This window comes from Aethalodelphis obliquidens, unplaced genomic scaffold, assembly GCF_003676395.1.
Source record: "Aethalodelphis obliquidens isolate GAN/ISIS:26980383/991018 unplaced genomic scaffold, ASM367639v1 scaffold48, whole genome shotgun sequence".
Classification (NCBI taxonomy): Eukaryota; Metazoa; Chordata; class Mammalia; order Artiodactyla; family Delphinidae; genus Aethalodelphis; species Aethalodelphis obliquidens.
This window is the reverse complement of record NW_020837992.1, coordinates 7774673-7800316: the sequence shown is the minus strand read 5'-3', so window position 1 is coordinate 7800316 and position 25644 is coordinate 7774673. Positions and strand designations below refer to the sequence as shown.

The following is a 25644-nucleotide window of genomic DNA, read 5'->3' as shown; positions in this document are numbered from 1 at the left end:
TGTATGTGCAAAACTCCTACTCATCCTTCAAACTTCAGCTGAAACTTCCCCCTCTAGGAAGTCCTCCCTGATTACCCTAGCTGGAATGAATAATAGCCACTTGTTTTCCTAAGATCTTTACTTATAAATCTATAACTTTAATCAGTTTGTCTTATAATATCTAGACTATAAATTCTTCTTTTAAGAAGTAGATGGAAAAAATCTATCCTTCCTCCTTTTTAGGTGTCGCCTCTTCCCCCCACACACACTGCCTAATGCAGTGCCTTACATGAAACAGGTGATCATAAATACTTAGGGAAGTGAATGGACTTTCTTCACCAATATTTTCCCTAAATCAGTGAAAATAACAAATACAACCAAATGAATAAGTAAGCATCTTAGTAACTGTTTACTTCCAGTTGAGTTACATAATTTAGTAACCTATTGTTTAAAAGGTTAATAAAATTCTTTTATTAGGGAGAAATTTTTTAGGTTAGGTACCAGCTAACCTAAAGGTAAGGGGATAGATTACATGATTTTTCAAGGTCTTCAATATGACTGTTAATCTAGTGTTTTGAAATGTATCTATTCAGGTTGCTCTCCCCTGTAAAGCAATAGGAACAATATGATAAATATAAATATATCCTGGGCATTTTCTAGATGATAAAACATATATACATTTTTCAAGTCATGTGAGTTCAAAATCAACCTCAAAGTAATATATAAACTTCAGTGTATGGATTGCAGTGTGTTAAGATTTTGATTGTTTCATTTTGATCATTATTTTTACAATAAACCAAGAGATATAATAAATGATAACTTCTAAACCAGTAACTGCATTTATTTTTTTAATATTTTTTAAGATTTTTTTTTTATGTGGACCATTTTAAACTCTTTATTGAACTTGTTACAATATTGCTTCTCTTTTACGTTTTTTGGCCACGAGGCATGTGGGATTTTAGCGCCCCGACCAGGGATCGAACCTGCACCCCTGCATTGGAAGGTGAAGTCTTAACCACTGGACTTCCAGGGAAGTCCCCCAATAACTGCATTTAAATGTGAGACTCTAATATACACTTTTACTATTATATGAAAACTTCCAAAAGTAAGAGGCAGCATGGCATTAATCTAGGACAGCATGGCATTAAACTGGACTCTAAGCATCTGAAATACAGTCAGAGTTTCACTATTTACTAGATGTGTGATCTTGATCAAGTCAGTTAATCTCTCTGAGGCCCAACTTCCTCATGTAAAATAACAGCATTTACTTCATCTACTTCTTTGGACTTACGCGATTATCAAAAGAAGCAGCATATAGGAAAGTTATAAATGCTATTGTACTTTCACATCTTACTTTATATAATGTTAGTGAATGAGACTATTCTGCAATTTTCTGGAAAATTTGAGATTAGAATTTTATTTCCTTGAAAATTTGGTAGACTTTTTCTGTAAAGTTCTCTTGGCCTGCTGTTTTCTTATGAGAAAAAATGTTAATTGTTCCTTCAATTATTTAATGGTTATAAATTATTCAGTTTTCTTTCTTTTTAAGACACTTTTGGTAAGCCATATTTTCCTAGGAATTTCTAAGTTTTGTTTAAATTTTCAAACTTATTGGCATAAAGTTCTTCAAGATATTCCCATAATGTTTTCAACATCTGCTATATTTTTTTATTTAATTTTAAATTATAAACTCATAGGCATTTAAAGTTTTTTGCTTTTATGCATTTTATAATGCATAACTAAATATTAAATTAATTCCAATACAAAATTTAATTTTTTGTCGCAATAATATAACATAAAATAAAGCAGTATTCTTTGTATTACACTATCTTTATTTAAATATCACTAGAATATTTGTCAGTTTACCTGGGGGTTTGGAATGAGATATTAGTCTACATGTATTTCATTCTTTTCCATTGCCTGACCTTCTTGAAAGAGACTATTCAAAACAAACAAAAACAACTTCCTTCATAATGATTCTTCCTTTCTGAAAGATTCTAATGAGTAAGATGGCATATGAAGTACTACTCTTCTGCCTCCCCCCATCCCCTCATACATATTTCCTTTGTAGATATTTCAGTCAACCTGTGATTTGGGGGAAAAAAACATCCCATTAAGACCAAGTAGGATTATTTGATTATTACATACATAGAAAAGTAAGTCCAGGATATGAAGCATAACACAGGAGTCTTAAAAAAGAGAGAAAAAAGAGAAAAGACTTTATAATAGAAGCTTCTGTAAAAATATTTGATTGGATTTTATGAGCATTTAAGTACATCCTTAGTCATCACAAATATAAAAAACATATTAAATTTTAGCTGAAGTACAAGTAAGACTTGAGAAAATGGCCAATCTATATCTTGTTTTTGGATTTTATATTTTCCAGGATATGAGTACAAGAATGTAAGTCCACCTACTAAAATCCTAATTGGAACCCTGAGCCAAAATCCAAATACACAAAATTAAAGTAAAATTTTGTTAAAACTGTTAAAATCAGCTCCTTTTCTTGTGATCTTTTCTTCCTGTTACCAATTTACACAGGTAGGAAAGGGCTTTGAACAAACACTGCTCTAGACCTAAAAATACCCTGGCTTGTTCATTAATGACCTTCTAGTTTCACATGCACTGGGCCTACTAGTATCGCTATTTTCCCTAATTACTTTGCTTGATAAGAAGTGCTAAGGACAGGGACGAAATGATTTAATGTAAATCATTAGCCAAGTCTCAAGAGAGTAACTATCTAAATGACAAAATAGAGACATAATAAATTATCCATATTATAAAACCTTCAAAGTATTAACATGTAACCAAAATAGTAGTTGAACACTGGATAACTCAAAGAACAAGGTTTCACTGTACTTAGCACATGTACTCCTCAATAACATACCTCAGGAGGTTTGAATTCTTCAATTCCACCTTCCATTTTCTGTTTAAGTGCACTGTTTACTTGCTTAGCATTCTGAACCTTCAACAAAATAACCCAAAATATGAATCAGATCATCTACTTAGGTGAATTTTTGAGTATTCAATAAGTGAAAAGGATATATATCAACACCCTGTTAAACTGAAGTTCGTGAGGATAGGACACTTATCACACTTAGTGTGTGATACAACACTCATTCAAGTAATATACACATCAACTGTATACATATCTAACAGACTCATAACTGATAGTGTTTGAATATCTGAAACAACGTCTCTTATAATCCAAGACAACTGGTATATATAGGGATTAAATTCCACCAATATTTCTCATTACCATAATGCTTTGGTCAAATAACAATTATTCTAATAAGAATAGTAATGATGACAGTGGATAATATTTGTTAGGTGTTTATTATGTGAAGCATCATTGCCAGTGCATCATATGTAATAAATCACTTAATTCTCATAACTACTCTGTGAAGTAAGTACAATCAGTTCTGTTATAACCTGACATATGCATTCTCAAAAGCCACTGTACTAGGCAAAACTGCACAATAAAAACCACAGGGCTTATGGGGAAAAGGAGCTTGGGACACAACACTCAAAAACTTCATCAGTGACACGTAAGACAGACACCTAATAAAAATGATAGCACAGTTTTTATACATTCAAATAATAAAGAAATTCACAAGCGTTACAATAAAGATGATACTTTACCTTAAAAGGTTGCTTACGTAAGTAGGTGTCAAAATAACTGCAATTTGTGAGTCATTGGGAAGTGGTTGAAGAAGGGTTATTTGAAAACAGATTAAAAGTTTTAACAGCAGATGTGGATGTGGATGGCACATAACACACAGTGAACTGAGGTAGCTGGTATACATCTGAAGTGTGTGGGCATGTACTCAGCAAGATGTAGTTTTTCCCTAACAAAAATCACATGTAAGCAAATGCAAAAGTCACATTATGTTCAAACTGTTCCCTAGTATATCAACTGTGTTGGAAAAAATTCATGTTTTCAAAACAAGCATTATAGCAGAACTGACTATTTCTATTGTAACAATTTAATGATGAGGAAGGTAAGGTACAGAGAAATTAAGAAACTCCCAAGGCTATAGAAATAGGAGGTAGAACCTGATTTTGAACCATGCCAAGTTTGAAACTACTATTCCACTAGCAATTTAGTTAATCTCTACCTAGAATATTAAGGGTTAGGATTTTTTGTTTGTTCATTTGTTTATTTTTTTTCTATTTTTGTTTTTCCGGTATAGACAATCTGATATTTATAAAGTGATGTGCAAAATTTTTTTTCACCTGAGATCTTAAAAACAAAGCTAAAACGTATAAATCTAGGTTGGTTCAAATGAAGTTAATTGATCAGCCATGTTAGATAGATATAAAGAGATAAAATGTGAAGTCTCAGTTTTTAGGGATTTCATAGATTAGTGGGGAGATAAATAAATATAAAAGTATGATAAGTGCTAAAACACCTAACGTAGTCTTGGAGAGAGAAAGAAGAGAGTAAGTGTGTTTGCATGTGTTAGCAGGTGTGGATCATGGGGAAGATTAGGGAAAGTTTTCCAGAGGAGATGACACCTAAATTGAGTTTTAATGGATTAATAACAATGAAGCAGGTAGACAAGATTGTGGGGAAGGAATGTCTTCCAGGCAGAATAGCATTAGAAAGACATGACAGCCCTAAAGCAGCAGCAAGCAGTTAGGCTGGGGCCAGACCAAAGAATTTGAATCTTGCCGAGATTGAAGGAAACCTTAAGCAAGGGAGCGACATAACCATATTTCACTTCTATAACGATAATTCCAGTAGTAATCTGGAGAACAGAATGGGGTGAAGAAGATAGAAGTTAATGTAACAATCCGAATGAGAAACGTTGAGGACTTCGATTTAAACAGTAGAAATGAAGGGGTGGCGGTGGCTGTGGTGCACAGAGATGGGTTAAGGAATAACCTGGAAACAAAATTAAGACGTCTTTGTAAACAACTGATTGTGGAGAATTAGGGAGGGGGAGTAATCAAGGATAACTCTTTGGTCACTGGTTTGAGTAACTGAGTGTACGTGGTGCTATTCACCCAGACAGGGAATGCAAAAAGAGGAACAGATACCTTGTGGGCACGGAAGAATTCAGTCTGGACGCTGCTTATGAGATGCGTCTGGGATATAAAAGTGGTAGAATTTGCAAATCCAAGAGTGCAAATCTTTACTATGTTACACATCAAACGAATATCCAAGAAAGGAACTTAAAGCTTTAAAAAAGTTCCTTTGTAAAAATCAATAGGACTTCCCTGGTGGTGCAGTGGTTGAGAATCCGCCTGCCAATGCAGGGGACACGGGTTCGAGCCCTGGTCCGGGAAGATTCCACATGCTGCGGTGCAACTAAGCCCGTGTGCCACAACTACTGAGCCTGTGCTCTAGAGCCCATGAACCACAACTACTGAGCCCACACACTGCATTTACTGAAGCCTGCACGCTCTAGGGCCCGTGCTCTGCAACAAGAGAAGCCACCGCAGTGAGAAGCCCACACACGGCAATGAAGAGTAGTCCCTGCTCGCTGCAACTACAGAAAGTCTGTGTGCAGCAACGAAGACCCAACACAGCCAAAAATAATAAATTAAAAAAATAAATTAATTTAAAAAATCAATAAAAATAGTCTTAAGTGAGGTAGTAGTGAAGTAGTAGTGTTGAGGATTAAGTATGATTACAGGTGACTGAGTACATTTTATTCCTTCATTACTTAAAAAAATTCTGCGAGGGCTTCCCTGGTGGCGCAGTGGTTGAGAGTCTGCCTGCTGTTGCAGGGGACGCGGGTTCGTGCCCCGGTCCGGGAAGATCCCACATGCTGCGGAGCGGCTGGGCCCGTGAGCCATGGCCGCTGGGCCTGTGCGTCCGGAGCCTGTGTTCCACAACGGGAGAGGCCACAACAGTGAGAGGCCCGTGTACTGCAAAAAAAAAAATTCTGCGCACTTTAAAAATATCACAGGCAAAGTGTTTCAGAAGTTCTCTAAAGAGAAGGAGTGCTGTGGGTTGGAAGATGGGAGTCTTGCACACAAGTATGGTTCGACTAAAGGCAAAGCATTCAATCAAATATATACTATATACATACTTGAGAGTCCAGGGTCATATAAGTCAAAACAAAGGAATTCTAAGAAGGAAGAAGTGATTGTCAAAAGAGATAAGAACCAAGAAGAGGGCATTAGACCTGGCAACTTGTTCATAAACAATCTTAAGATAGCTTTTTCAGTGACAGAATTGCGATGGGATGTAGGGCAGAAATTAGATTGGGAAGCCTCTGAGAATAAGTGGTAAGAAAGCAGGGTAAGCTAATGTGATAGATATTTATTCAGGAAGTTTGCTGGAGAAGAAAAGAGAAATATAAAAGCAGTTTGGGTGAGTAACCAGGGTCAAGGGATAGAGAAATTTGAATGTTTGGTATAGAGAAAAACTATCTTGGTCCATACTACCCTGTTGCAAGGTTCTTACATTATATGTGAAGTGGTATAATAGTAACTCTAAGGATGCACATTGTAATATCTAAGTGAGGATGACACTGTAAGCTAAGGATGCATATTATCATCCCTAGAGCAACTACTGGAAAAAAAATACGAAGAGATAAAGCTGAAAAACGTAAATATGACCACGTTATACCTCTTTTAAATCCTTCAGTGGTTCTCTAACTCATGATGAATTTTAAATTTCTTAACATGACCTTCCTATAAATTCCTGCCTAGCTCTGCTGTAACCTGCTAAAGGCAAGTGAAAATTAATGAAGAGTTTTAAGATGAGTCATCTGGATTACACCAGAATTTTAAAAGGATAACACTGATAACAATGTATAACATAGAGCTGAAGAGAGATGGACAGCAAGGAGAATCAACAAGACAGGGATTGTCAGATAAGAGGTGATAAGGGCCTGAACAAGGGTAGTAGGGATGAGATTAAAAATAAGGGGATTGATTTAAAGGAAATTTCAGAGATGAAACTCACATAACTTACCACTTATGTTTGTGTGTGTTGGGGGAGTGATAAAGGCAAGGGATGAGTCAAGGATGATTCAGATGTTTCAACAGACAAGGAACACAGAAAGAAATCTTTTGGGGGTTAGATGAGATGTCTAGCTCGTAGCTGGAAATGTAGCTATAGAGCTTGGGAGAAAAGCCACAGCTTGAGAAGTAGACTCAGAAGTCTCTGGCAAATAGTGTAAGGCTGGTTAATTTAGAGCAAGAAAGTACAGACTTAGAAGAGTACCTAAAACAAGAGAAACAAACAAATAAATAAAGGAAAACATGACTGAGAAAGACCGGAGTCCTAATAACAACCATTAATTGAGTACATATTATGTGCAAGGCAGTAATGTTTTAAGCACTTACCATATACTATCTTGTTTAATTCCCCCCAAGCAAAAATATTACTATCCTCATTTTGAGATGGGAAAACTGAAGTTGAGAGAAGTTAAACAAGCTCCTCTATGGTTGCGCAGGAAGTAGACAGTGTAGCTAGGGTTAGAACATAGGATCACTGCCTCTAAAACCTAACTTAACCACTACCTGATTATGCTAATGATACTTTTAAATAATATTGCTGCTACTACTACTGGTGATAATGATAATAATGAAGAGGGCAGCCATTATTCACTGAGCATTCAAAATGTGCCAAACACTGCTGAACAATCTACATGTATTATCTCAAATGATTCCCAACAACCTGTGAGAGAAGTATGATTATTACGCCCAATTTTATAAATAAAAAATTGAAGCTTATAGAGACTAGTATTTCCCAACATCACAAAGCTAACAGGCAGCAATGCTGGGATTCAAATCTAGAAAGACAGAGGCATCTTATAACTTGGAAACAAGGTAAATAAAAAAACAAAACTTATGTAAACGGGTGGCTGAGAAAATCTGCAAAAAAACTTGAGTTTACGGAGATAAAAGTATATAAGCAAAATAGATAGAATCATCGAAAATATGATTTTTATAAAATACCTGACGTTTTAAAGAGATCAACTCCATGTCCAGTTGCCTCAGGATGGTGTTGGCTGCATTGGGGCTACAGGAAACAGCTACCACATCTTCCTGGGTTAAATACATGCCCTTAGGTGGACGGCACTTAGAACGCTGAGAATGATGGCGGTGTTGTAAACTCTGATATTCTCTCCTCCCAAGTCCAATCTTGCTAGTTTGGACAGGTTGGTCAGTATTACCCTGGAAGAATAAAGACAGAATAATAGGTCATTTGGTTTTTACAAATGTATAAACTGAAAACAGTCTATTACTAGTAGAAGCATCTGTTACACTAAGTACACCTACAAAATACTTCTAACCAATTATATTACATACGAGTCCAAATTCACACACACACAACAACTCATCAATTAGGAGGAAATGAGCATATACCATAACGTATCTTTGATTAATCCACTCAATAAAATGTTTGGTTTCTATGCCTAGAGGACTATGAACAAATGAAAAAATAAGGTGGACTCTAAACTATTTCTGTTTGCTTCAAGATTTCAAGATGGGATATATTTTCCCTCAGCAATAAAGGGGAGGGGGAAGCTATAACTTATTAAGTGCAAAGTTTTAAAGAAAGTTAAAAAAAGGGGCAAATTAGGAATCATGACAAGTGGCAAATTAGACAACTGGTAAAAAAGAGATAACATCTCATTCTCACTTTAGTGTTGGTGAAAGAGAACTATGCCTTCTAAAAATTAAAAAGGGCACAGGATTATTTTAATCCTAACAACATTTCTAAACTCCAAGTCTATTTATCTGTGAATAAAATGAAGTTCAAATTTGCATTTTGGAAGAGGATAGAAAAGTTCTAACAATGATCACCATGAACTCTTAAGGAGGATTTCATTATTACTTACAATATTCTTAAAGTGTGATGTAAAAATACAATGTTATTCTGTGCTTCTGAGACAGGAATCCATTAGAAACTTGTGTTCATTAGGCTGAAGGTTATTTCACTGAATAGACTTAATAATCCAATTCTTTAGAAAAGAAACTCCAAGAAAAGTCACAAAATAATTGTATAGTGAAGTATAATCCACCTTGTTGCTTAAAATGCAACTCAAAGCAACACATGGCAGATTTGATGTTCAGGGAAACTCCTCCCAGTATAGCACTTCTACAATTGCTAGATCAAGTATTTTTTTAAAAAATAAATTTATTTATTTTTGGCTGCATTGGGTTTTTGTTGCGTGCGGGCTTTCTCTAGTTGCGGTGAATGGGGGCTACTCTTTGTTGTGGTGCATGGGCTTCTCATTGTGGTGGCTCCTCTTGTTACGGAGCACGGGCTCTAGGCACGAGGGCTTCAGTAGTTGTGGTGCACAAGCTCAGTACTTATGGCTCATGGGCTCTAGAGCGCAGGCGCAGCAGTTGTGGCGCATGGGCTTGGTTGCTCCGTGGCATGTGGGATCTTCCTGGACCAGGGCTCGAACCCGTGTCCCCTGCATTGGCAGGTGGATATTTAACCACCGTGCCACTAGGGAAGTCCCTAGATCAAACATATTTTTTAAATCTTTTAAATTAATTTCTGAGCTGGCAGAGAGGTGAGGAAATCCCTCAGAGACCAGAAATGATGAGAAAGCAGGAAACCAGAGGGATAAGCAAGGATGCAGGAGCTGACATTTGCCTAGGCTTCAATGGACAACAGGTGCAGGGCACAGGAGATAAAGCCAGAACTCTGGAAGGGGACTCCATCATTGTGCAAAGTAGGAAAAGTGCCCCTGCCCTGCAGAGGGAGAAGATGATTAAAGAAAGTCATGCCTAATTCATCTTTGGCCGAAAGGAAAGGAAAGAAACCAAAAAGTCTTCCCTAAGAATCCCTAACCACAGGCCTATATTCAGGCAGGTTTGGGGACTAAATTTACAGGAATGTCTGGCCTGAAAAACTCCAAGTCGAAAATGTACTCTGAAGTGTCTCAGGTTGGTAGGGCCTTCAGACAGTTAGCAGAAGTAAAGGGAAACTATCCTCAGAAGAATGCACTGTAAAACCAGGTCTCAAAAATTTTCAACAAATATGTTCCAAGGAAAATGAGCTCACAACCACAGAGTGCCAAACAAGCCTCATGAGTGAAACACAGCAGAGAGCAAACAATAGAATTATATCTGCAAAGATGACAAATATTACAATTACTAGGTAAAGAGAATACAATACATGTGTTATATGTGTACAAAGAAATAAAAGAACTGAAAATATGGAATATTCTTATAAGAAGTGAGTCTATCAAAACTGACCAAGCAGATATGCAAAAGAACCAAATAGAACACCTAGAAATAAAAAATATTATAAATAAGATTAGAAACTCAATGGATGGGTTACTTAGCCGATCAGACAGAGCTCAAAAGAAAATTAGTGACTTCAAATGCACATATGAGAAAAATGCCCAAAACATAGTACAGAAGTATGGAAAGACAAAAGGATGGAAAATATGAGTGGTTAAGAGACATGTGAAAAGTCCATTACATTTCTAAAAGAATTCCCAAAAGAAAGAATAGAGAGAATGAGGGAGAATCTATATTCAAAGAGACAACAAATGAGAATTTTACAGAACTTAAGACAGGATTCAGAAAGTACAAATGAATCCGAAGCAAGTTTAAAAAAAGAAATCCATACCCAGATACATTAAAATGAAACTACAGAACACTAAAGACAAAGAAGAGATCATAAAAGCAGACAAAGAGAAAAGCTAAATTACCTCCAAAGGAATGGTAAATAGCCTGACAGCAGACTTCTCTAAAGCAATGACAGAAATCAGAAAGCAGTAGAATAATATCTTCAAATAATATCCGTCAACCTAGGAGTCTAACCCCAGCAAAACTAAGTGTTCAAGAACAAGGAAGGACATTTTGGACATTCCAAAACTGACTGTGTTTATAATCAATAGACTCTCACTAAATTAACCTGTAAAAGATACACTTTAGAAAAAAGAAAAATTATTTTCAAAGAAAGTTCTAAGATTCAAGAAAGAATGATAAGCAAAATTAATTTTAAGCATGTGAGTAAATCTAAACTAACCCCGACTATGTGTTTAATATGAGATACTTTAAAAAATAAGATGTAAGTAAAACTTGGCAAAAATAGCATATAAATCAAGAGGATAGTGGTTGAAGTCAAAGCAGCCTAAGGGTCTTATATTAATTAGAATCCCATTAAAAACACCAATATTAGGCTTTAAGTTAAATATGCAGGATAAAATTTTCAGAATACACAGTAAGAATAGAAATATAGAAACATTCCAGACTAGTAGACAGTTAAAAAAAAAAAATCAAACAAGAGATGGATTCTTAATCCAAAAAGAAGGCCATAAAGGAGGGGAAAGAAAACCAGAAAAAGCAAGTCAAATAGAAGGTAAAAATAAGAAAGAACAAAAATACAAATATCAATGATCATGACTGGTATATAGGAGCTAAACTCTCTAGATAAAATATAAAACCCAACCTATATGCTCCTGTAAGACACATACTTAAAATGTGAGGACACAGAAATGTTGAAAATAAGCAATAAAGATATACCAGGCAGGGCTTCCCTGGTGGCGCAGTCGTTGGGAGTCCACCTGCCGATGCAGGGGACACGGGTTCGTGCCCCAGTCCTGGAGGATCCCACAGGCAGCGGAGCGGCTGGGCCCGTAAGCCATGGCCGCTGAGCCTGTGCGTCCGGAGCCTGTGCTCCGCAACGGGAGAGCCCGCAACAGTGAGAGGCCCATGTACCGCAAAAAAAAAAAGATATACCAGGCAAACACTTAACAAAAGAAAGGTGATAACAGTTATATCAGACAAAATAATCTTGAAAAGTAGAAGACATCAAAAGAGATGAAAGGGTCATTACATATTGATAAAAGGTTCAATTCAACAAGATAAAACAATTTCTATACACCTAATAACAATAGTTTCAAAATATAAAAAGTATTATTTCTCAATAATCCATCAGATAAGCACATAAACACCCACTGAAACAACCCTAGCAAGTAGGCAAGCAGTAACAGAATATTGATTTCAAGCATATAACTGACAAGCTTCAATTAAGACACATAAAAAACCTGTAACCAATAATTAGAGTATGTATTACTCTCAAGCACACATGGAAAAACATTCATGAAAATTCGACATTCTAGACGTGGAGGTTTTAAAACATATCCTCAAATTCTTCAACATTCCAACCACTGAGAAGTGGGACTCTCTCCCATTCTCCTTGATTCTGGACCAACTTTAGTAACTCACTTAAAACCAACAGAATGCAGTAGATTTGGGGATGATTACTTTGGAGGCAACCAGCCATGGTCAGAAACCAAATTACTAAGGGACCACCAGGCTAGAGAGGAATGCTAGCTAACAGCTAGTATATCAACTACCAGTCATGTGAGCAAGTCAAAAACCTTTAATAACATCCTACTTGATGCTGAAACATAAAAATCATTCTCTCTAAAGTCAGGAATAAGATAAAAATATTTGCTATCATAACTTCATTCAACATTATACTGGTGATTCTAACCAGTTCAGTAAGGGAAGAAATAAAAGGTATTATAAGGACTGAAAAGAAATAAAACTGCTGTTATTTTCAGATAATATAAACCTCTATATAGGAAATGCAAACTAATCTACAAACAATTAAAGATTTCATTTCTCTCCAGTTTATATGTAGATTCAACGGAACATCAAGTAGCACTTTCCTACTTTGAAGTTTGAGAGCAAAAGTCCAAAAATAGCCAAGGACTTTCACCTTTAGAAGCACTACCAAGTAATGGGACTCATCCTAGCAGCTATCAAGACTTATTATAAAGTTATAGTAATCAAGACATTGTGTGACTGACAAGGGATATATAACTGACAAGAGAAGCAGACTAGAGAGCCATACATATATAGAAACCTCATCTATGATGAAGCTGACATGGCAGACCAGTTGAAAGAAATGAACTCGCTTCCATATTGGAAAACAAATAAATAAAAACGGGTCTCTATCTCACAACATAAACAAAACCTAATTACTGAAAGATCAAGGACTTAAATGTAAAAAACAAAACTTTAAAACTTAAAAATTTTATACATTGTCTTTAAGAAAAAGACAAAACCAAACCAATAGATAAAAAACAAACACAAATAAGCATTAAAAAAAGACACAATAATAGACAACAGATGGAAAAATAATCGGCCTTATTAGTAATCTCATGAATGAATTGAGAACACAATGAGATACCATTTCAGGTTATCAGATTTCTAACATCTTGAAAGTCTTACCACATAAAGTATTGGCAAGGAACTGGATAATGAGTACTCTCATAGCCCAACAGAAGTACATCAAATGTAGAAAATGATTTGCCATTACCTAGGAAAGTTAAACATGGTTATACCCTAAAATACAGTAATTCCACTCCAAACAATCCTAGGGTATTATTACTCACTAAGTCACTGCTGGCATTTTGGTGGAACAATCTGTGCTGTGCATTTCAGGAGAGCTGGCATCCCTTTCCCATTATATGCCAGTGGTGCCCATCAACCAAAAACACGTCCATAATTTTTAAATGCCCTTTATGTGAGTAATACTAAACCTAGCTGAGAACCACTGTCCCAAAGGAACTCTGATATATATGTATCCAGGGTATGTTCTTATCAGTATTGTTCATAATAATAAAAAGCTACAAATGATGTCCATTAATTAGAGAGTGGCTAAGTTGTAGCATATGCATGCAAGGGAACACTGTAATACAGCAATGAAAATGAACTGCAAAAACATGTTGGACAGCAACAAAAAAATGCGGGTAGCTGAACACATACAATATGGTTCCATTTAAATCAAGTCTGAAATGTACAAAACTAAATGTGAGTTGCTCAGAGATACATAACTTTGTGATAAAACTATAAAAAAGGGAGTGAATAATTGATAAATTTCAGGATAGATGTTCCCACTGGAAAGAAGGGAGAGGTGCAATAAGGAAAATATACACAAAGGACTTCTGTTTCTTGAGCTCAGTCATGGACACACTGGTGTTTGTTTTATTATTATTCTTTAAATTGTACATAGTCTATGGTGTGTATAGTTCATAATTTTTAAAAGTTAAAAATAAAAACCTTTCCATATAATGTGTCAACAACATGCAGAAGCAGCTATAAAGATGTGTTAAAGGCAATGATATAGTATCATTCCCTGAGTGGTGTCCCTATCATCTGTGAAAGAACAGAGAAATGAATGAAGCTGCTGACAAACAGTACGAGCCTCGGACCACAACCTTGCAGTATGTTTTTAACACTTTTTAACTTTTACTCCCCTCACTACATTTGCTAACAGGATGAGATCACAGGCCAACAAAAGACCAAATGTGTAAGTACCATCTCACATAGTTGGAAAAAACAGTATTCCACATACATACATTTCCTACATAACTAAACCCAAATCCCTAATCTCTCATATTTGTACAGTAATTAAGAATTCATAACATATATTCTCATCTGTTAAAATAAATTTGACTGAAAGCCTACTATCTACCAGGCCCTGTAGTTAAGACACAATTCTTGCTCTTTAAGAGCTTACCACCCAGGGATAGGTAGGCGGGTGAGGGGAAACCAGATGTAAACAAGTACCACTTAGCTCAATGAGTACTGCAATGGATTTAAAGAAAACTAAGGAGGTGGTCAATTCAACATAAGGCACAGGAGAGTTCATAGACAAGCTACATGTTGCAGAGTTATGAGGAATTTGCCTGGCAGATTTGAGAAGAAAGGAAATTCTAGAAAAAAAATGGACCAACAAAGAACAAAGGCTGGGGGAACTAAAACACTTACCTGAAACTCTCTTAGGAATGTGAAATAAGTGGGGTGGGGCAGGGAATGCCTAAATAGAAAGACTGTTTTATCCTATGGACAAAGCCACGGAAGGGCTGCAAACAGTAAATTTGGTTTTAAAAAGATTGCTTTGGCAGCAGGGTGAAGAATGGACTTGGAAGGTGTGGTGCAGAGTCTGGAGGCATGGAGATAAGGTAAATTAAGATAAGACAGAAAATGTCAGTAATTCAGAGAAGAGATGAGAACCTAAAAAAAGGCAGTCACCTAGAAAGACCAAAGAGAAAAGAACAAAATTTACAGTTATTTGAGAGAGAGAATTAAAAACGGTAATGACAAAATGAACAGAGTAATTGAGAAAAAGAAGTCACTAAAACTGAGACACAGTGGTTAAAAAGGTAGACAGGAATCAGAGAATGGTGTTAGAAAACTCAAAAAGAGATTTTCAGAAGAAGGGAGGGGTCAATAACTTGAAATAATACAGGAAGCACAAGGAGAGTACACTGAGAAACCAGTCCTCGGATGTGGCAGTTAGGAGGTCACTGCTGACCTATCAGCAGTTTCAGTGAAGTAAAGGGACAGAAGTCTGACTGAAGCAAACTCAAGTGAAGTCATGCTAAGGAGGATAATTCTTTCTAGACTGGTTGGGAGATAGTCATGCTTTTAAACGAAAGACTGGAGCTTACTTCTGGGCTGCAATGAAAAGGTTGAAAGTATGGCAAACAGAAGGTCCTAGAGGCAATATGAAGGGATAAGATAGGTCAAACAAGCAATGAAATTATACAGAACAAGGGGAGGGGCCTATCTTGAATGAGAGAGGCATTCAGCGCAGACTGTTCATTCAGTAATTTCATATTACTGAATTTGTGACATTTTAAAAATCTGATCCTATCAAGTACCAGCAAGGAAGTGGACAATGAGTACTATGTGAAGTGCTAGGGGATACCAGATGTTCCAGTGTTACTGAGGGCCTGACTTCAAAGAGTTCACAGCTTAGTGGGCAAAAGACAATAATTTTAGTATAACATCCTAAGTGTAAATATACTCAGATAAAAAGGCTAGTATGGTAGCACAGAGGAAGGGCTGGAATTTAAGGGTGTTCCTGCTTGATATTTTCTCCATGAAGTAGAAAGTGAAGTTATCTGCTAAGTTTTTTTAGGGGAGTGGAGAGGTGGTAGGTGATGTGTAGCAAAGGATGAATGTTCAAACAGTTGCTTACATAATAAATTTTATTCAAGATTTATTATGTACTGGGTACTGTAATAAGTGCTTTTATACATATTACCTCTTTGATTGTCAGAACCTTTTACTTTTACCAATGGAAAAAACTGAAAATTACAGGTTAAAAACTGAGAGGTGCTAAGGGCTACACTGAGATTGGAAACTACTTTTTGTAAGTAGCAACAATGTACATGATCCTGCAATTTTCTCCTGCTACACCAGACCAAGAATAGCAATTGATCCAGCATTGTGGGTTTATAGGGTTAGAGAAGGAATAGCAGAAGGGTGAGAGAAATGGGGAGTCAAAGATACTGGGAAGAGAGCAACTTAAGTAATTGGTCATTTGGTCTATGGTTTAGGGAAACAAGGAGACTCGGAAAAGAAATGAAGGAATCAAGGAATTTGAGAACATTTAGCAGTAGTAAGAAAATCAGTAAAATATCAAGTTAGGGGTAGGATTTATTAAATTTCATTGATGAAAGATGACAAGGGCCAGAATGGGCCATGGCATTGAGTTCCTTAAGAGGAGGAATGGGAGTCATATTGGATGAAGTCACATTCTCCAATTTTCAATGTTATTTTCACTATTCCACAGCTGCCAATACATCACAAGCCTTTACCCATCAACATTTGGTCTATTTTTTTACAATTATGTAATTCCTTGCCTTAATAAATGAGCATGCATATCAATTTAAAACTTTTCTTTTTAATGATTTTAAGTCATCGTTATTATCATTAAATTGAGGAATATGAGTGCTCTTCTAGTTGGGGATTCTTCCATCTCTTCCTTTGATGCAGCTTTCAATTTTCACTGCTGTCAGTATACCCGGTACTAATTAATAATTTGTTATAACATGGAATAAACTAAATGTTTTCCAAGAATATTCTACACCTAATATTGTATTATCTGAGGGTGGTTCTACTTCTTTTCTATGGATTAAAGAATAGGCATCAGGCTTCCCTAGTGGCGCAGTGGTTGAGAGTCCGCCTGCCGATGCAGGGGACACGGGTTCGTGCCCCGGTCCGGGAGGATCCCGCATGCCGCGGAGCGGCTGGGCCCGTGAGCCATGGCCGCTGAGCCTGTGTGAAGAATAGGCATCGTGGGGAGTTCCCAGGTGGCTTGGTGGTTAGGATTCCGGGTTTTCACTGCTGTGGCCTGGGTTCAATCCCTCGTCGGGGAAGTAAGATACCACAAGCTACTTGGGGCAGCCAGAAATAAAAAAAAAAAAAAAAAAAAATAGGCATGGGGACTTCCCCGGTGGCACAGTGGTTAAGAATCCGTCTGCCAATGCAGGGGACATGGGTTCGAGCCCTGGTCCAGGAAGATCCCACATGCCACAGAGCAACTAAGCCCGTGCACCACAACTACGGAGCCTGTGCTCTACAGCCCTCGAGCCACAACTACTGAAGCCCGTAAGCCTAGAGCCCGTGCTCTGCAACAAGAGAAGCCATTGCGATGAGAAGCCCACACACTGCAACAAAGAGGAGCCCCTGCTCACCGCAACTAGAGAAAGCCTGCGTGCAGCAACAAAGACCCAATGCAGCCATAAATAAATAAATAAATAAATTTATTAAAAAAAAAAAAAGAGTAGACATCGTAGCAGGGCTTTTATACTTCGGAGTGGATGAGATAACCCCAAAATTACTTAACTCACTGGCTAATTAGAGTTCTAGATGTTATCGTTTTCCCAAAAACCTCCAATTAACATTGAAATTTACTACCTTTTAACCCATTATATAAAAATGTTTTTCTTAATATGAAGTACTATTCGTTTTTTGGAGTGGATTTGTAGAACAATTATAAGCACCCTAATGATTATCATTACCTCTTTCTTGGCTTCTTTTTTGGGATCATAATCACTATCGTTTCCATCCATTGGGTGTGTTTCTTCCACATCATCATCACTGAGAAAAAACAAAGATTAATAAACTTAATTCACTTCCTTTCATTCTGTTCCAGTGCTCTCATCAAACTGCAATATACCTGGCTAATAATTTTACTAAATATTCCCCAGGAGTTGTCCTTGGGAAGATGAGCTTTTATAGTTTAGATTTCTGTAGTGTTTAGAAACATTTACCCTTTTAGGTATATAGAATCATTTAAGCAAACATTTCTAGCTAAAAACAGAGACCCAATAGGAAAGATATTTAGAAAGAAATATCATTTGGGAAAAAGAACACATTTATTAATTTGATATAATACTTATTTTCCAACTGGAGAACTGAAATAATAAGTTATTATATCAAATTAATAAATGTGTTCCAAGTGGAGAACTGAAAAAATGATCTTTTATACTACCAGAAAGATACAGCTATAATAATGTGGACCTCAGTTACTCAGATAACTGTGGAAAGACCATCTGTCAGAGAATATATTTCTTAATATATTCTAAATGTATGTATTGAATACATCAGTACTGAAAGGAAGCATTTGTGATTAGTTAAATACAACTCACATATAACTCAGTTGCAAGGTTTGCTGGCTATGATTAACAGTTAAAGAGTTGAAGAGAGTTCTTACTGTTAAGATTTCTGATCACTCAGTTCTCGTCAGAGTGGAAACATGAATGTAAGGATAAGAAGCATTTACACTGTATTGTGATAACTGTTCTGCCTTAGGAAATACAAGCAATACCGGTAACTACATAAAGGCATTCAACCCACCTGTCACCCTGATTATGTCTATTGGCTAGTTTACGAGCCTGGCGATCCATCAAGCTTGTCCTAGATCGAGTTTTTTTCCAGGAATAGTAATATTTCACAAGGCTAGCAATTGTCTTATCTGGAAGCTTGAAAAAAAAATCATGTTAATATCAAGCAAGTTTATTCATAAACTCTGATTAACAGAATGAAAAATATTTCTATTATTCTTTGATACTTAGCAAACAAAAGCATAGACAAAAAATATTTTCCCAGGTACCTTTATGAATTATAGAGCTAAAAAATGCAGCTGTAGTCATAGCACCCCACCACACCTATGTCACTCACATTTCTAAATAAATATTCCTATTTATTCTGAGCAGGGAAAGGAGAGATAAAATTAAAATGATAAATGATGCAAATAGACTTAAGCTACAAAATGACTAATGATCATGCACTGCTTTGTCATACTGGCAAACAAGCACACACACTTCCAATTAAAAATGTTCTCTTTGATTATGGAAGACACTTAGATATATTTGCAAATATTATCTAATTTCCATTCATTCAAGTTAAAAGAGTTTAATGTAGCAACTTCTCAGATTTATATTATTTTGACACAATACTAGAAATTTAACAACTAGAAATAGCTCTTCTTTAAATAAAAAAAAAGCAACAGCACCTGAACAATGTTGAAATAATACAGAATTTCTAAAAATTGGTTTTCATATCCAAAGGAATATAAATTTGAAAATGAAATCCTAATGTTAGAAAAATGAAACATTTAAAAATAAAATTGAAATTTTTTTCCTGAAATGACAGACGTATTTAATAACTCTATTAAACATATACTTAAGTCATAATAAATGTTAATTTATTACAATGAAATGACACATAATGATCATGCATTAGAATAGTAGAAAATAAGACTGTATGTAAAATATACTTATTTAAAAATATTTTTAAAAATTAAAATTAGATTGGAAAACTTTTTTGTTTTTAATAATTAGGAAGTGTTTAACAATAGAATAAGGTTATCACTCAGGTATGAATCACAGTAAGAGCAAAATTACCATACCATTTGCTGAATCCTGTGAAAGCTCTTCCCATGAAAACTAAAGGCTTGTTCAAATAGGACTTTATCTTCCACTGTCCACTCATCCGGAAAGGGAGTGAAATTAGGGAGATCAGCAAGGGACTTCTCAATGTTATGTTTATGCCAGAACAACATGCCAAGTGCCTTTGAAGAGAAATCATTCCCCTTTGGTTTTAATGGACTTATGTTCCATCACACTTAAGAGAGTTAAACACAAATTAGGTTAAAATCTTAAGCCTATGACTTCAACTGAAGATACACTCACAGTTTGGGGCTTTTAATCAGGGGTGCCCAGGTAGCAGACCTCATTTATTTATTTCTTTTAATCAGGGCCTCAGAACAGTAAATGTTCTTACATACCATATTTGCTGTAGAATCTAGAAAAAGTGAGCTGAGGAGAGTGGCTATAATTACTAAAGCAGGTTTGTAGGCTCATATCAAGACTTTCACTCACATTTATTCATTTGTCAATGTGTAGAGAAAAATATGCTAAAAGGAAAAATAACCTGTAAGTCAATACTTAAATGAAACTATCAATTATAACACAAAACTAGAAGTGCTCAGTCAAGACTCAGTAGAGAAATATTTATGTTTTAACCTGTTAGAAGTGTATCATGGGCTAAATACTTCTAAGAAGTAAGAGTACCTCAACTGCAACTTTAACAATATTTTACCACATATATTTTTTAATGTTCTTTATTATCATAATATACACAAAGAATTATTATGAGGCATATTAATAACTTCAATGACTTTATTACCAAATCATAGGAAAGCCTGAAATGGATAATTTCTAACAATTCAACAACTTTCCCTTCTATTGTAAGTAAGCGGTAGGTCTTTACCTTTACTATAAGGTACAGAGTATCATTTAGGGGATAAAGATTTATTTTTTAAGAAGAGATACAGCAACTTTTTAAATAGTGAGTTTTAAATTTCTGTACTTTGGTAATACTCCTTGAAAACGAAAATATGTATAGTCACATTTTGAAGGATTAACCTTCTCAAACAAATATTAAAACGCAAGCCGAGGCTTAAAAACAAAATACGTAATCGAAGTCTTCAAAATCCACAGAATAGTTAACTACATTTAGATAAACATCTCAGTTTCACTGAAATGACTTTCTATTATTTAATCATGTTACTAACTATAAAGTTAGCTCTTAATAATCCAGGTTACAGAAAATTCACTTACTTTATATTAATTCTGATAAAGGTTGATTTTTTACTTAGTCAAAATGAAATTTAAGAATTTCTATTTTACTCTTCCATGTTCTCCATTCCCTTATTACTAGGGATAATGAACCGTATGCCATATATATCTCTTTTTAAAGTTATCTAATTTTTTTTAAAGCCCTTTGTGAATGATTTCCTTCAAAATCTAAAAATCTTAAGTATTTCTTTAAATTAAAAGTTTAACTTTTAGGACTTTTAGGTTAAAAAGTCAAAGAGAATTACCTCTACTTAAAAATATTTTCCCTTTTTCTTGAGCATCTGCTAGAGTAATCCTGAAGGCTTTCAGATACTTGAAGAACTCAAAACAGATAAGAAACAGAGGTGTCGAGAGAAAAATGTTCAAGTCCTTGAGATAAATAATGTTTATAAAAGCAAAATCCTTGATGATGAGAGGTCAGACTTTGCTAGGACTTTTGTAGTATCTATAAAGTTGGTTGAACTTATGCAGTTTCTTAAGACAGAAACTATCATGAGATGTTCTTTGGATTTGATAAATACTGAGGCAAACTTTAATATTAAAATGTTTCTCTACATACCTGTTCCACATTGTAGCCATGTTTCTCCTTTGCAATTGCAATATATTCATCCACTGTAATGAAACAATGTTATATAATTAATTATTCTCATTTACTTCATTTGCCCGGTTGACTCTTTTTTTTTTAACAAAGCAAAATTTAAAAACAATTACACTCTAGGGGTAAAAAAATAGCCAAAGTCATTTTCCATGAAATACTATAAAAAAGACTTTCACTTCTATGACCAGGATCAGAAGTTCACTTGGTTTAAAATTTTACTTAGTATGAGTTATCTCTGTGACCATACAGCATCTACTTATTAAATTCACTGACATTACTATAATTATTTTTGTATTAAAAAAAAGACCAATCTGTGGTTAGCCAATAAAGCCTAATTACAGTATAAAATATTAGGTAACTTCTATTGCAGTCTTTATTTGAAGAGACAATTATTTAAGACCCCATCTCATGTTTAGAGTTTTCCCAAAGCTTTTACCTTCCCGTTTCTGATTACTGTATAAAGGATGGTTTATCTATAGTTTTGCCAACTATACATAATTACAATTTAAATATACTTCAGTATTCCTAAAATTTTCTTCAGCTCTTCCGGCTAGCTATACAAAAGATGTTTGAATATTCCATTTTTCTTCATCCTCAATTATTGTAATCAAGCCAGTAGAGTTGTTTAAATAAGCAGTTTCTATGATGATATATATACTGGCTATTTCAAGGCTTCATTGCTAAGAAATCTGCCACTTCACATTCAGCAGGACTCAGTTTTACGTGAAGTCCTTCTTGATCCTATATTTTATATATATATATAAATTCTTTAAGCACATTTTTGAGAAGCAGTGGTTGAGAATTCTGATCCTAGAACAGCTGGGCTACCTGGACTTGGTTCCCAGCCCTGTCACTTGTTTTTGGATTTTAGGCAATTAACTTGACCTTTATGTACCTTAGTTTCCTCACTATAAATAGTGATAAAAATAGTACTATATTTAATACTATTCCTCCTAGGATTAAATGAGCTAATATATGTAAAGTGCTTGAAACAGCATCTGGCCCATTTTAAGTACTTTCTAAGAGTTTGCTGTTATTAATATTACAGTACAGTTTAATATATAAATATGCTATTGTAACAATAATGCTGTTAAGATTAACTAATTTTTATGGATGTTATTATATCTCCCTAAGACTGGAAGCTTTTGATGAAGAAAATCCAAATATTATATTCTATTTAGAACCCATAGTACTTAAACATATGACAGGTCTAAACACATGCTGATTAACAAAAATGTCTTAGAGTCCTATAAATAGAAGGCTGAACAATACCAATCACCCTGTGGTTCTCAACCCTGGCTATGCATTAGAAGCAGTAGGGGAGCTTTAAAAAAGGAAGTCCTGGCTCCACCCCCAAGATTTCTGATTTAATCAGTTTGAGGTAGAGGCCAGACATCAACAGAATTTTTTTTAAAGTTCCCCTAAGTGATTCCAAGCACAGCCAGGGATGAAAGTCACTACCCTGTACCTTCAGTTGGATATTCCACATGGACACACCACTACCAGGACATGTTGGCTTTCTGAATTTTGTTTTCCATTTTGCTAAGAAATGCACCATTGTATAAAACAGTGCTAAAACAGCAAATGCCAATGACACCCTAATGCTCAGTTTGTGACTGAAAACCTCTGCCTATAATGAAGATTGAACCAAAAAACCTGATCGTCTCTTTCAGGTTTCTCAGTACACAAAATGTACAATTTTGTGTTTTCTGTTAAGAATACCTCAAGGGTATATAATTCCTAGGTTACCAGTTAGACTTTTTGCTGGTATTCTGAAGCTCTTAAATAGGAAGAATTATCAGGTATGCAGAATAATACCCCGTTTTCAATTTTTAGTTCTCTTACTGCATCAATAAGTATGACTAGACTTACTATGCACATGATATATAGGACATCATTAATTTTCATGAAACTAAATAAACCATCATGGGACATCTTTAAGATTTAGTAAATATTTTTAAAAGACAAGCTTATTTTACAGCCACTAGAATAGCTGTTCAGTGGTTTTTGTTTGTTTGTTTTAATAAATCAAATGATAACTGAATGGAGGGGTGGGGATCTTAGTTTTGTTACCTGCACGTTTCCTATATCTGATGTGCCGCAAAGGATCAGGTCCGCTACATCACATTGAAGTCTAAAGCCACACCATGATTCAAGAAGTGCATGGTCAATGATCCAGAAGGTCTCCGTCCAGAAATGGAGAGCACAAAGATGACCTGATTGATGGCTGCTGAAGTCAGTTCTTTCCCCTTTCCTCTTTAAAATGGTAATGATAGTGGGCTCTTGGAAGTTTGAAGGCATTTCTTTACAGCTTCATATACTGAGGAATAGCCTGTGCAGATGTCTACATAGTAACTCCCTCCCCTGCTTGAGGATTTAAGCAGCAATGCCATCAGATCCTAGGTTTTTTCAGTCTTCCTGGGCCTGACACAAATTGGAATGATCAACCCACTATCTTTCAAAAGGAAAAACATTCTAACATAACAAGCTCCATCAAAATAACAAAACAAAACAAAGACAAACTGATTTCTTATGAGAATCTAAGAGACTCAAAAACAAATATAAGTTGCATTTTGAATTGGTTGATAGATTCCCTATTGACATAAACATTCAATTTCAGAAAACTTACATTTGGCATCTGGGATACTGTGATATGGAGACCATACAAGCATTCCTCCATTGTCTTTATCGGTGTACTTTGTAGCACCTGGGGAAAAAATTAATTATTTTGAATATGATGAACTTTACATTCAAAATAAGTATAAACAAAGTAAGTTTTATTTCTATTTTAGTACAGTACCTGCAAAAGAGGACAAAGAAACAAAGTACAGGAAAACAAAGGAAGGAAAACAGATATACACTAAATATAGTAAATATACCACTTATAGATACCAACGAAATTTCACAAACACTGAAGCTTACCCTCTTTAAATTAAAAAGAAAGACTTTATTAAGTACATTTTATATCCCTACTTCTTAACGGGTAGTAAATCTGATTTAACCTTCTATACGTTACTTAGGAGTCATTAAAAACTCTGGCTTTAAAACTAGAGCAAATACCTCAGGTGATGAGTTAATTGTTTTGCCCATATCTAAATGGGCCAAGATCATTATAATTTTTAAATACCTGTATATGCTTTTTATGGTTTTTATTTAATCTTGTTCTCCTTGCTAGGAACCTGCCAGTTATTCCTTTTTAATTTCATTTATTACTTTTTATATTTATGAAAGTTTGTACTCTGTGTAAGAGGAAAACAAAGTCAAACCATGGAAAAGTTAATAATGCTATTTCTCCTTAATGTAATCTGAGTCTACCTCTAATCTAGAAGCATACTATTGCTGTTTCTAATTTTTTTTTTTTTTTTTTTTTTTTTTTTTTTTGCAGTACGGGGTCCTCTCACTGTCGTGGCCTCTCCCATTGCAGAGCACAGGCTCCGGACGCGCAGGCTCAGTGGCCATGGCTCACGGGCCCAGCCGCTCCGCGGCATGTGGGATCCTCCCGGACCGGGGCACAAACCTGTGTCCCCTGCATTGGCAGGCGTACTCTCAACCACTGCGCCACCAGGGAAGCCTGCTGTTTCTAATTTATTTCTAATCTGTTACAATCTAAAAAGTCAGAAAAATCAAGCTCTATTGAAACTGCATGTAAGTTAAGAATAGACAGAGGGGCTTCCCTCCCCTGCTGGCGCAGTGGTTAAGAATCTGCCTGCCAATGCAGGGAACACGGGTTCGAGCCCTGGTCTGGGAAGATCCCACAAGCCGCGGAGCGGCTGGGCCCGTGAGCCACAACTACTGAGCCTGCGCGTCTGGAGCCCGTGCTCCGCAACGGGAGAGGCCACGATAGCGAGAGGCCCGCGCATCGCGATGAAGAGTTGCCCCCGCTCGCCGCAACTAGAGAAAGCCCTCACACAGAAACGAAGACCCAACACAGCCAAAAATAAATATATAAATTAATTAATTTATATATATAAAAAAGATTTATTAAGAAATAAAAAAGAATAGACAGAATGAACGAAAGGCCTGACACAGCTATCCCAGAGCCAAGTAAATGCCAGTAGGTTCTGTCTTTAAATACTCGACGGTCCTTTTCTGGCTTCTTCCTACTTCTTAGGTGCATTCAAGTTAATTAAAACTATGAGCTGTTGTGGCCTCTCCCGTTACGGAGCACAGGCTCCGGACGCG

At 35.7% G+C, this 25644-nt stretch overlaps 1 protein-coding gene across 7 annotated transcripts in view; it reads right to left on the bottom strand.

The window, feature by feature from the left end:
• Positions 1-25644, bottom strand: part of RCOR3 (REST corepressor 3) — a 50576-nt gene that overhangs the window by 17141 nt on the left and 7791 nt on the right. For 5 of the 7 annotated variants that reach the window (XM_027082911.1, XM_027082914.1, XM_027082910.1 and 2 more), the window contains 7 exons: positions 24092-24169; positions 21424-21476; positions 19634-19795; positions 18580-18704; positions 17742-17820; positions 7900-8118; positions 2867-2944 (listed from right to left, as the gene is read on the bottom strand). In XM_027082911.1, the coding sequence (XP_026938712.1) occupies positions 2867-2944; positions 7900-8118; positions 17742-17820; positions 18580-18704; positions 19634-19795; positions 21424-21476; positions 24092-24169 (794 nt within the window). Of the gene's footprint in view, positions 1-2866; positions 2945-7899; positions 8119-17741; positions 17821-18579; positions 18705-19633; positions 19796-21423; positions 21477-23535; positions 23887-24091; positions 24170-25644 lie in introns of those variants that run through there. The other 2 variants (XM_027082915.1, XM_027082916.1) reach the window with 2 other exon arrangements.